Source organism: Gadus morhua, chromosome 1 (genome assembly GCF_902167405.1).
Source record: "Gadus morhua chromosome 1, gadMor3.0, whole genome shotgun sequence".
NCBI classification, from domain to species: domain Eukaryota; kingdom Metazoa; phylum Chordata; class Actinopteri; order Gadiformes; family Gadidae; genus Gadus; species Gadus morhua.
Genome location: NC_044048.1, coordinates 14,831,170 through 14,844,394, shown reverse-complemented (window position 1 = coordinate 14,844,394; position 13,225 = coordinate 14,831,170). Strand labels below are relative to the sequence as shown.

General features: G+C 42.5%; 1 protein-coding gene and 1 long non-coding RNA gene across 11 annotated transcripts in view; both read left to right on the top strand.

Moving 5' to 3' along the window:
* Positions 1-4,987, top strand: part of hspg2 (heparan sulfate proteoglycan 2) — a 94,578-nt gene extending 89,591 nt beyond the window's left edge. For 6 of the 10 annotated variants that reach the window (XM_030360435.1, XM_030360480.1, XM_030360462.1 and 3 more), the window contains 9 exons: positions 433-555; positions 973-1,029; positions 2,169-2,244; positions 2,360-2,438; positions 2,913-2,960; positions 3,394-3,464; positions 3,563-3,646; positions 3,855-3,958; positions 4,778-4,987. In XM_030360435.1, coding sequence (XP_030216295.1) covers positions 433-555; positions 973-1,029; positions 2,169-2,244; positions 2,360-2,438; positions 2,913-2,960; positions 3,394-3,464; positions 3,563-3,646; positions 3,855-3,958; positions 4,778-4,950 — 815 coding nt within the window. In that variant the 3' untranslated portion in view covers positions 4,951-4,987. The remainder of the gene's footprint in view (positions 1-432; positions 556-972; positions 1,030-2,168; positions 2,245-2,359; positions 2,439-2,912; positions 2,961-3,393; positions 3,465-3,562; positions 3,647-3,854; positions 3,959-4,777) is intronic. The other 4 variants (XM_030360498.1, XM_030360444.1, XM_030360451.1 and 1 more) reach the window with 3 other exon arrangements.
* A 7,117-nt stretch (positions 4,988-12,104) lies between these two features.
* LOC115548738 (uncharacterized) lies at positions 12,105-13,225 on the top strand. The gene is made up of 2 exons (XR_003977641.1): positions 12,105-12,278; positions 12,967-13,225. It is a non-coding gene; the product is annotated as an uncharacterized LOC115548738 (long non-coding RNA).

Sequence of the window (13,225 nt, the reverse complement as noted above, 5' to 3'; positions counted from 1 at the left end):
TATGGGGCGGCTCCTTTTATGTGCCAGGGCAGAGGGTAGGACTCAACTAGTGAAGATTAGTCTGCGGTCCGTAGCCTGGTACACAAAAGGAGCAGAGGTGTGATGAGTGTAACCTGTGTTCTTCCTACCATGACACTAGAATAGGCCAGCAGCCTCATGATGTTTGGAACAATTGATTGGCATGATGTATGTATAATGTCAGCTATCATGGCAAATTAACAAACACAGAAAACACACACAAGTATACATTTATATTTATTTTAATAAACTATTATGTTTAATTTGTTTTACGTTGCCTTTCAACCAAACAAACATTTGAACGATACCATTTTTCATCAGAACCAATAACAACACAAGGCCCTTATGAACGCCATACACAGTATGCTGTTTCCCACGTCTGTCTGGCCTGAGTCTGACCTCTGACCCCTGCAGGAGAGCACTGCGAGGTGGTGAGGGAGGTGTGCCAGAGAGACCACCAGTGCCACAGCGGCGGGAGCTGCGTGGAGGGCCAGTGTGTGTGCACAGCGGGACACTCGGGCCTGTACTGTGAGGAAGGTGAGTGACCAGGACACCAGTGGTAATGCATGCGTTAAACTGTAGAAACACCCCTAGAATAACATAGACATAGACTACGTAGACTAGAATCATGGAATGTGATGCTTGATCAAATGTAAGATCCGAAGCCTGTGTTTCTACAGGGCATTGGAAAAGGGCTGGGAAATACATCAGACTAAACCTATTGATGCTTTTTGTTCTATAAGTTGTTGTTTCAGGATACCACTTTTACCCATATTTAGATTTCCTAATAGTTTTGGATGTGGCTGTTGTTCAGAATGTCCTTAGCACAGTTCCTCTACCATCAGTTCGCTGTGTTTAGTGGGAGCTCTTTGGAGTGTGGGCCCCTGTTTTGGTTTCTCATTAAGTGCTGTCTCCCCGTTCACTTCCATGGCTAACATATCCCCGCGCACACAGGCCCGCTTTCCAGCCACACTGAGGCCCCGTGGAATTTGGAGGGTAACGGGGTGAATGGTACAGTACCTGACTATCCAATCTGCCTGAAACTACCGTGACTAACAGGGGGGCCCTTTTAAACCCTTGGGAGGGGCCCCGTGTCCCTTCCAGCCTCGAGCCGACTCGTCTGTCTACTGTCTGACACACACACACACATACAAGCACACTCACATGCATACACATACACACACACACATGATTAAGCCTACACCCACATGCACACAAACACACACTCAGAAACACACAACAAAGCATACAAATATATACGCAAACACACACAAACACACAACAAAACACTCAAACACACCCTTTTGTCTGAATGAAAGGGTATGATAACTGTTTATTGGCTGTTTTTATGGAGGGATATTGAGCAGTCGAACGTCAGTTTGTTTTTGTTGCTCTCAGTTATTGGACTATGTGACCCTTTTCCTGTGCGCCGTATCGACTCCTCATCACAACAACATCCATTCATGTCTCTGTGCTTCTTCACAACCGCTCAACCTAAAGAACAAGTTAAAAATAAAAACAGGAACCACTGTTTTTATTTGTTCTTGTTTTTTTGGTAAGCGGCTGTCTATGTCCATACGCTGTGCACCGGGTTCGTCATCACTAACCTCCGAATGTTATGTCAATGTTGTTTGGGCCAATATGCACAAATCAATACATGTTATGGATTATTTTGCATGGAGGCGCGGTCTCTTGGTGAGTTTGTATGGTTAGTAAGCGTGCAGCAGGTGAGTGATGAGTCTGGCAGGGAATGACATTGTAAGGGAGGAACAAGTAAGGGAGCAACAGTAAGGGAGGAACAGTATGTCACCATTCTGCTTCCATAATGTCAACTGTCTGTAGTTATAACCTGTCTGGGTTGACAGGCTAGGTTAAAGACTCTTTACTGAATTTGGTAATCCAGTAAAGTCATAGGATGTTTTATACCAAAATTGATCAATTGCCATATTACAATTAATGATGGACTGCACATTTACACATTTGATTCTACAAAAAACTGGAAACTATTCTTACACCTGGATGTTTTTAATGCATTCACCACTAGAGGGCACACTGCTCCAAGCACACAAGCACATTCAAGAGCAAAATGTTACATTGGAAAAAATGCAAGGATTCAAACTATTCCAAATGTTCCCTTTTCTTCTCTTTAGACTCGCCCTATCAGTATGCAGCACATTTCAACAACGATGGCTACATTCCCCTTCCCAAACTCATCTTCCCCCGAAGGTAAACAAAGAGGACCTTCGTGAACCAGTGCCTGTGATTAAAAGCTGGGTGTGAATACATTGGAGTTTGCCCGAGACACTTGACAAGAGAGTTCTCCTGGTAATTTGTCTTGCAGCGCCCAGGACACGCCCGAGACCATTGAGCTGGAGGTCCTCACAACCTCCTCGGAGGGCCTGGTGCTCTGGCAGGGGGTGGTATGTCTCTCACCCACTTCAGCCCTGACCCCTAGAGACTGAGGCGTATACCTGGCCCCTTGGTCCTTTCATACAGACCACTAATCTCACCCGAATGTACCAAATGCCTGCTCTCTGTACCTACCCACCTAACTCTTTGCATTTCCTCTCTTTCTCGACATATCTCACAACAATTGCTTTCTTATCACCTTTCTTATCTTCTTATCTTCCTTTGTAAAGAAAAAAAACACTGTTAACACACCACATTTTCACAACATGTATGCACAGTTCCTGACTGTATAATGTACATTTAACATTGGCATTTTCTTCTGAATGGCTGTAACAAGAAAAACAATAGCATGACATGAATAAATGTAATGCTTTATCATTGTTAATCATTTGTTAACAAAGTAATTTATGGCTGTGTTTGACCCCACTACTGCATGTTGCCTGCGTCAGCCATGCTATGCTAACTCACCCCATCCATTTCCTCAGGAGACCAATGGCACACGCCATTTGCGCAAGGTGCATGCTAACAAAAAGGTATCAACTCAAACACAAAGGAAATACACCAGTTGGAATCAGTTGAAAAGCAGGCCAAACACTGGTTGTCAACTTTTTTGAAAAAATCCAATAGTTTGAAGTTCAACTATTTGGTTATTTGTATACAATTCTATTCAAATTGACCTGTCAGAATCCGGCTTTATTGGCCAAGTATGCTTACTTATACAAGGAACTTGACTATGGCTTTCAGTGCAGTTTTTCCAGGGACAAAGTTAAATGTTCATAAGGGCGATGGCCTTCAAACAATGTCAATGAGGTGTTTTTTGTTTCAAGATAGTGTATTTAGCAATTAAAAAAAAAATATATTGTTCTACAGTACTTTTAGTTTTTAGTTTGATGACAGTTACACCTTCTCTCATCTTCTTGGAAGCCAATCGATTCCATTTTGTTTGATAAACAAATTCTGTTACAGGAAATGGGCGATAGGGGAAAGGGCAAGGACTTTATCAGCCTGGGGCTGCAGAACGGACACCTTGTTTTCAGGTAATGTGTGTTTATAGACAAAGGTCTGTTTATTCCCTCTTATTGTAAGCATTAAAGCTCGTATTACAGAGGACTGATGATGTGTGCATTGAATCCAGTTACCAGCTGGGCAGTGGAGAGGCGGAGATTAAATCGTGGGAGCCAATCAATGACGGCCAATGGCACAAGGTCACCGCGGTCAGGTACGGTACAGCTAGACGCTACCTATATGTTTGTCTGTGCATTTCTATAAACATCTTTTGTGATTTATACATATATATTTAAAATCACTTAAAGGTTTTATTTTTGTTATATATCCTGTTAAACAACAAAACGTATAAGGTAAATATATTTGATGCTATAAATGTTTTTTCTTTGTCAACATGCGATACTTTTTTTCCCCCCTTGCAGAACTGGAAAAGAGGGCTACATCCAGATAGACGGGGGAGACATGAGACACGGACAGTCCAAGGGCAAAAGCCTCATGGTCAACACCAAAGGCAGAATATACCTGGGTGAGAGCATGTAGTGACATCATCATTAGGACATTGATCTGGGGGACAGCACAAAGTGCCATTATCATGAGGACATTTAACTTGGGGGGGGGAGGTAATGACATCACCATAAGGACATTTACCTTGGGGGAGGATGTAATGACATCATCATGAGGACATGTACCTGGGTGAGAGGATTAGGTGTCAGGTCTTTTATTTTACCATTCTCTTAGCTCAGCTTCAGTGATCAGACTCTTGCCCTCCCTATCGGCTTATGATTATGCTGCAAGCTCTCTCGTTTACACTACCTGACCTTTGGTTTGGAGTTCTGATATGAACCTCTTGCATGGGTGTTTTATTTTTTTTAGGGATGCCCATTGGCTAATTAGTTTTTGTGCTCATTGCAGTTTCCAGATTTGTGCCTTTATCTTACTCACTGGCAAACTGTACTATTGGTTAGTGTACGCCCAGGCCAACAGTGAGGGCCAAAGTCTGATCAGTGAGTCAGTGAGAAAGAAGGCAAGGGAACTGTAAACAAAATGACATGATATCAAAAATGAAGAAGACCAGGTTAAACCGATCACACAAATAGTTTTTTTGAAACTTAAATGTTTTACCTTTGAGATAAAACTTTATTTTTTTGCGTCAGTGATTGTTATTCCCTCTCAAATTCTTTCTCAAATTTTGTTTGAGAATTAAAAAGTTTGATTATATTGTCACAAATCTGATTCCACAGAAAGATTCTAATGACTATGATAAATAATATGATCTTCTGATGTTGCGATGAGCCAACCAAACTGATCTGTGCATGTGTGTGTGGGTGTGTGTGTGGCCCTCCAGGGGGCGCTCCGGACATGGTGGGGATGACGGGCGGGAAGTTCTCCGGCGGTATGCGGGGCTGCGTGCGCAGCGTGTCGCTGATGAGCGCGTGGCCTGGGGCTCAGCCGGCGCATGCCATCGACCTGCAGGCGCACGCCAAGCACGGCGTCAACGTGCAACCCTGCTCCTCATAGACAGCAGTACACACACACAGACACACACACACACACACACATACACACACACACACAACCAGAGACTATAGAGTGATGGAGTCACACTCCTCCCCACACTCCCGGACACACACACAACCGCAAACGCAGAGAAAGAACGAAGATGGATAAAGAGAGAGGAGGTGAGATAGAGGAAGAGAGAGGGAGCGACTCATATAGAACCTGTTACACACTCGGTGCTGCGCTGCTACCAAAAACACACACACACACACATAAACACACTCACACAAAGAAAAGCAAGGATTCTTCTCTCTGTCTGCGTTAAAACCAAAAAACTAAAAAAAGAGATAACATTTCAATCGTATTAACAAGTCTTCCCTTCCTCTGTGTTGTATTCTCGATGAAGGACTATTAACACAGGAGAACCAGAACAGTTGACATATTCCCGGTAGTAGCTTAAGACCAGCAGAGTCAAGAGTCAAAGTGCATTAGATCCTCAACGAAGGCTCAGATCCTATGGAGGTGGAGTTGTTTTTACAGCACTGAATTTTTTTATTTATATGCATATGAATATATATTATATATTTGTGTGGGGGGCGGGGGGAAACGTGCAAACTAACCACAACCGCTTTTCTTATTTCCTGGAGTGTCCAGGTCTCTTTTTCTTCGGTTTTCTTTATAGGTCTTAGTGTGATTAAGATCGAAAGAAATGTTCAGATCTTTAGGCCTAACCGTCTTGACTTTTCTCTGTGCTACCGTAGTTTGGGAGGTGAGCACATTTAACTGTCTTCTAGAGACTGTTGGGAGAGGGGGCCGTGGTCACAGCCACAGGCTTTCATTAGACGCAACTCAGGTTAACAGGTGGAATACAACATGCAGGACTGCATGGAGCAAGGGGATTCAGGAACGGAACAGTGCGTTTTTGATGTATTTCCGAATCACCAGACACTCACTTTTACTGGTATCTTATGTTGGGTCTTGCTCTTCCCATCGACAGAAATGGGGAAACTTTGGTGCTATACCCCCTCACAGCCACAGTTGTCTTTTGGTGTAAAGTTTCAGTTGTGTCACAGTGGCTTAGCGTTGGGAGTTTGCAAACGGTAACAATGAGATATTACTTATTCATGTCGGTCCCTGATGGAGTAGAAAACCAATTTTTTATCTATACATTCTCGAATGTGTGATTGTTTGTCTCTGTGAGTTTATCTATGAATGGCATATTTGCGTGTGTGTTTGTGTGTCAGAGTGCGTGTGCGTGTTTTGTTTGCATGTGTAATTTTTCTTATATCGAAACAGAAAGTCTATGGCAAAAATGCCTCAACTTGTTGCCAAACGTTAACCTTGATGTTTCTAGCTGCTACAGGACCAGTGTTTGCTAGATCCACCTTGTAGCCATTCAACAATGTCTTCAACAACAGTTGAGGCCGTGTGTGTGTGTGTGTGTGTGTGTGTGTGTGTGTGTGTGTGTGTGTGTGTGTGTGTGTGTGTGTGTGTGTGTGTGTGTGTGTGTGTGTGTGTGTGTGTGTGTGTGTGCATAGGTGCGTACGTGTGTGTGTGTGTGTGTGTGTGCGTGTGTATGCGTGTGTATGCGTGTGTGTGTGTGTGTGTGTGTGTGTGTGTGTGTGTGTGTGTGTGTGTGTGTGCATTTGGCCTCCCTCTCCCCATAGAACGCCATGCTCACTCGCCCCCTTCTTGATCATATGAATAGATATTCATCACCGCATGTTCACCGCAGGCTTCACAGACCATGTCACCTTTTTTTGTACGCTTAAAATGTTTCATATTCAAAAGAAATAGCACTATAATTTTACTCACAGTTGCTTCATAATTTATTGTTTCTTTCATATATATATATTTTTTTCCTATTTTCTATTTTTTTTTGCTTTGCTTGATACCACTTTTTGAAGCAATACCTTTACTGCTGTTCTTTTTGGTTATCGTTTTTTGCCTCCCACATCCCCCAACCCCATTTTTATTTTCATGTTTCCCGGAAAAACTTTTGTTAAAACCTTTCTCCACCTGTAGTCCCTGTACTCTCTCAGCCATTATACATGACCTCTGTTGAGCCCACATTTCGCTCCAGGATTCCATTATCCTGAACAACAGCTGGCCTCAATTCAGAATCAGTCTGAGCATTATGTTGCATACAAGGAAGCAGCCATATTATTTGGGGGGGGAAATGTGCTGTAGGTGAAGTTAAAGAGGGCAAGAGGTTTCCCCCAAAGAACGACTACTTTGGGGGTGTTGGGTGTATGAATTCACAACTGGAGGTCCATATGAACTGTAAATTGGCTTGCCCCACCATATCCATTAACTACGTCAAGGCAATGATTTGAAAGAACAAATATTCATGAACTGTTTCTGATTGGAACATTTTCCATAATGTGGTCATTATTTCTTTCATTTTTAATTTTCTCTCTAGTTCATGTTTAACTCCAGATGACAGGCCAAAATGTGGAAGTAATGTATCATGGAGATCAGTGATGGGAATTGTACAAGTTGAAATAGTGTCTTACCAACAAAAGTGTTTAAACTACCCCCTTTTTTTTATTTTTTTTTGGTGTTTCTTAATTAAAAACAAAATTCATGTGCTAATTATTATCTCCTGTCTTTTTTCCTTGATCCTTTGTGGTGTTGGAATGAGTCCTGCATTGTAGCCCCAGCCTACCCCAGGCAGTCCTGGGGGAAAGCAGTACTCATTGTTATTGACTCAGACAATCTCTGTTGTGTCCCAAGTTCTACTCTTGCATCTCAAGAATCTCAGGTTTCACTTAATTGTGCATATCTCGAGTAACGCAGAGGTAACCCACTACAGCACTATATTTTATTAATCGTACACACTCCCTCCATTGTGCCAAACTTGACATTTGGATGATCAATTGCTTTGCGCAATTCCAGAACTACTTTCTTATTTCTCAAGTCCTGCCTTTGTTTATTCAGTTCACCAAATACATCATGATGATATGGATATTTGCTTGAGGCTTTTTGATTAAACATGTTGGTACAGCCACTGCTTATGTCAATGACAATATGGTCATCACATCTTATTGATTGAAGTGAATTTGACTTAATATATTAGGTCTAGCTATTACCACCCAAACTGAAATATACAGTGCAACAATAAGAATACAGGCATTGTTAATATATTATATTTTATAGACAAAGGATCATGTGCTCTGACATCTATTCAGTTGACAGCGTTTCCAACAAGGCCAGAGGGAGCAGGTGGAGTATGACCAGAAATACCACTCCACAGACCAATCCCTAAGAACCTTGACACACCAATCCCACTGCCGAGCGATTGTCAGAAGAAAAGGCAGTCGGATCGATCAGTCGGCTCCCGTCTCCCCGACTCGGTCCATAAAGTGCGAAGAACAAATCTGACCGACTACCGACTTGAGCGTATGTTCTGCGCTGCATGAGACGTAATGTCTCTATAACAGCAGGCTGCGATTTTGGCTAAAAAACGAAAAGCAGTACTACCAAGACTACAAGACCTCCGTGGACGGGACCATAACCAGTGGAGATGTACAGGTGGGAGATATCACAGGTAGTGACCCAGAGCTCAAGAAGGCCCAGGTTCATGGTACTTAGGCAAAGGATGTGAGGTTGATTTTGGATCACCTACACAAGTTCTCCGACTGGTTAAGAGTGGTGAAAGCTGTAACCGTGCGAAACAAATCAAAGCGGAAGTCCTGTGAAGCCACGTTTAGGAGAGAAGCAGAGATGACCATAATCAAGATAGTTCAACATGATGCAACCTTATCTCAAGAAGTCTTGTGCCTCCAGCATTACAAGGAGATGGGTCTCGAGTCCAAGTTGAACAAGCTAAGTCCATTGATGGTCTGCGTGGTCTGAGTCTTCAGGCTCCTTAATGGTCTGCATGGTGCTTGGCCCCCGTAAAATGCAATTGCAGCTTTCATTTTGGATTATAATTGTTACACTTTTTGTTGCACAGGTCTGAATATTGATTGTTTCTAATGGTTGACACGATTTGTCTGTCACCACTCGGTCCATAAAGTGCGAAGAACAAATCTGACCGACTACCGACTTGAGCGTATGTTCTGCGCTGCATGAGACGTAATGTCTCTATAACAGCAGGCTGCGATTTTGGCTAAAAAACGAAAAGCAGTACTACCAAGACTACAAGACCTCCGTGGACGGGACCATAACCAGTGGAGATGTACAGGTGGGAGATATCACAGGTAGTGACCCAGAGCTCAAGAAGGCCCAGGTTCATGGTACTTAGGCAAAGGAAGTGAGGTTGATTTTGGATCACCTACACAAGTTCTCCGACTGGTTAAGAGTGGTGAAAGCTGTAACCGTGCGAAACAAATCAAAGCGGAAGTCCTGTGAAGCCACGTTTAGGAGAGAAGCAGAGATGACCATAATCAAGATAGTTCAACATGATGCAACCTTATCTCAAGAAGTCTTGTGCCTCCAGCATTACAAGGAGATGGGTCTCGAGTCCAAGTTGAACAAGCTAAGTCCATTGATGGTCTGCGTGGTCTGAGTCTTCAGGCTCCTTAATGGTCTGCATGGTGCTTGGCCCCCGTAAAATGCAATTGCAGCTTTCATTTTGGATTATAATTGTTACACTTTTTGTTGCACAGGTCTGAATATTGATTGTTTCGAATGGTTGACACGATTTGTCTGTCACCACTCGGTCCATAAAGTGCGAAGAACAAATCTGACCGACTACCGACTTGAGCGTATGTTCTGCGCTGCATGAGACGTAATGTCTCTATAACAGCAGGCTGCGATTTTGGCTAAAAAACGAAAAGCAGTACTACCAAGACTACAAGACCTCCGTGGACGGGACCATAACCAGTGGAGATGTACAGGTGGGAGATATCACAGGTAGTGACCCAGAGCTCAAGAAGGCCCAGGTTCATGGTACTTAGGCAAAGGAAGTGAGGTTGATTTTGGATCGCCTACACAAGTTCTCCGACTGGTTAAGAGTGGTGAAAGCTGTAACCGTGCGAAACAAATCAAAGCGGAAGTCCTGTGAAGCCACGTTTAGGAGAGAAGCAGAGATGACCATAATCAAGATAGTTCAACATGATGCAACCTTATCTCAAGAAGTCTTGTGCCTCCAGCATTACAAGGAGATGGGTCTCGAGTCCAAGTTGAACAAGCTAAGTCCATTGATGGTCTGCGTGGTCTGAGTCTTCAGGCTCCTTAATGGTCTGCATGGTGCTTGGCCCCCGTAAAATGCAATTGCAGCTTTCATTTTGGATTATAATTGTTACACTTTTTGTTGCACAGGTCTGAATATTGATTGTTTCTAATGGTTGACACGATTTGTCTGTCACCATTCAACCAGGTAGGCTTAAGCAAATCTGGGGTTCACATGTTGTTGGGAAAATAAACGTTAATTAACCACTATTCGATGACATGTTTTATGTAGAATGTCAATACGTTGCCATCAGGCAGAGATAAATATATCTAAGATGGTGGTCTGAATATTGATAGATGCAGTTGCTAATGGTCGACACGATTTGGGTGTCACTCACCATTTAAACCAGAATAAAGGGGACAAGTTGAAGACCTAGTCCTGTATTGTGGTTTCGTCCTGCCCACGCCGTAGACATCCACACAAGTCGGTGGACAAACACAACCGGTTACACAAAGAGAGCACTGACTTGCCCTCATTCAGATGCCAAGATTCAAGTACCATGGCATAGCTTTATTCACATGTAAACTACGTTGAAATAGGGTGAAGGTGACACGCATTGCAAATGAGACATTATTGCTGAGTAGTTAATGGTGAAGGAGATCATGGCATGTGCTCACCATGTCCCCCATAATGTAATGTTTATGTGGGTTCTGTATGAAAGATTTCATGTGAAAGGAGGACCAGAGGACTTTGCTTTGTTGAAATGGGATGAAGGTGACATTCTTGCATAAAAGTTAAAGAATAAAATAAATGAAAAAAGCATAATTAGAAATCTCAAGGATCCAGTCCAGAGTCGTAGTGTGTGTGTGTGTGTGTCAGGTTGTGCTCTTCAAAAAAAAAGAAAAGGTTCTGGACAGAGTTCTCCACGCAAGACACGAGATGTGGTGGCACCATTCTAAACTTTTGATCTATGCCTTTGCAGGCCACTGCAATGATGTCCTCTGGTGGCCTCTCTTTTTTACATTTACATTTAGGGCATTTAGCAGACACTTCCAAAAGTGACTTACAATAAGTACATTTGTCATAAGAAGTGCATCAATATCGCTGTCGGTACAGAAAGGATGTTCATAGAACCAAGTGCAAGTACAACAATCGCTAGGCTAACCAATTCCCTGTGTTACAGCAATGACGGCAGCTACTGCAGTTGCTACACAGTTAAGTACTATAATACAATACAATACAACACAATACAATACAGCGTACAATGGTGGCCAGAAGGGGGAGGGTGGCTATGCAGTGTCGAGGTGGACTCTGAACAGGTGAGTCTTGAGTCTTGAGTCTCTTCTGCAGACATCCTTTCAAGCTCAGCCCCTATCGTCCCCATCAGGCCCATTGAGGTCTTGGCCACACCATCATTCTGATGTGATCTGCTGCGCTTAGCAGGAGGCCTTTATGAAATGCAATGGACGTCGTGCTGTATGTCTCAATGTCACAGTTGATGTATTCGTCGATGGGCAATGGCTGATCTGAAGCCTCCTCAGTCTCTTCCTGGCTGTGGCCATTGACACTTGCATCGACACTGGCGCCTGTAGTGGTGTCAGTAGGGTCCCTAAAAAATAACGAGTGGAATCAGAGCATTCATAGAAACACTGTCACATTTTTGTCAGTCAGGCAAATTAAACTTCTAAGTTCTTAAGAATAAGTGTAAAGTCTATAGCGAACACTACTTTGTCTTCATTCAGATAACAAATGAGTATGATTTAACGGGATAATAACATAATATTAATTAATGTTATATAATTTATATATATATATCAATATAAATAATATAACTTGAATTAATATTATTATAAAAAATGACCATATGTAATCAGTAGAAAAAGTCAAAATGATAGTGATTTTTATTCGGAAAACTCCAGCACCTTCCTATACTTCCTACACCTCTCCAATATGGCTGCAATGTGGACGTAAAGGAGCAACGTGCGTCCATCCAGCGTCTATGTCTGTGATCCAGTACACTAGCTATGGCGCCCTCTAGTGGTAGTCCGCGTCAGCAGGCTAGTGGCTGGGAGGGCTACATGATCGCACCCATGATCGTACCGGTCCAGGATGGCTGTATTGCACTATTCTGCCAGTGATGTATTTAGGGAGTCTGGGAGAGCAGAAATACACCTGAAAACAAAATAATTGACTTGCTCTGAATTGAAGAATATACACATATGCGGTTCAGGTACGTTTTGGGATTAGGTGACGTTTTTTAATCGAAATTGATAATCGGTGAAGAATTAAATAATTGTTTTCGCCAGCCAGGCAAGATGGTGGTGGGAGGTTACTGTTGCAGGTGCATGCTGCGGTTGCAATTGGTGTAGAACCGGTTCAGAAGAACAATGGGAGCCCTTAGATATATCTCACCGCGTGGGAAAGTCGGTTCCTGGGAAAAATATTATTTTAAGAAGTTATTGACGTAACCCATTTTCTATAGAAATTGTCTTGCTCACCGAAAATAGAATGTGTAGGCCTACACATCACTTGTTTAAGCTTGCCAGCTACATAGTTGCACTACTGCCCACTTTTTAAGGCGGGTTCGAGATTGGCTCAAAACCTTATAAAAATACTTTCATACATTTATTTCATTTTTCTTTTATTAATGCGGCGCAAAAATAGTATGCTGTCTTCAGGAACTGCATAGCATGGCGGAAGAATGATGATTCATTTTGAATAAATGGTCATATTTTTTGTGGCTGTTTGTTTATTTTTTGTTGTTTCACGCTATAATGCAATCATGAGATTGTTGTTATACTCCGCCATTTTGAGATGCCTCCAGGGAGTTGTAGTCATATCAAGTCGGTGCCAGTTTGTATTATTGTAATGCTGCTCCACTAATCTAATCCACATCCTCTCCTTATTTTAAATTGCAGAGGCGGTTACGAGGTTGGACCCAACTATCACACACTATCATCTGGACGTTGCCGTAGGCGAAAAAGGATGACTTTAGATACGAAATCACTAACCTGAAGCAAAAAAAATTTTGTCTGGTAGGCCTACTGCAAATCAGGTGAAGAGTGTAGTAAATAGGCTAAAAGAAAAAGAAAAGAAGAAGGCTATGTTCTGTTGAATAAATGGGGTTCTTTATTCAGACACAAAAACCTCAAATAAAACATTGAAACTTTGACATTT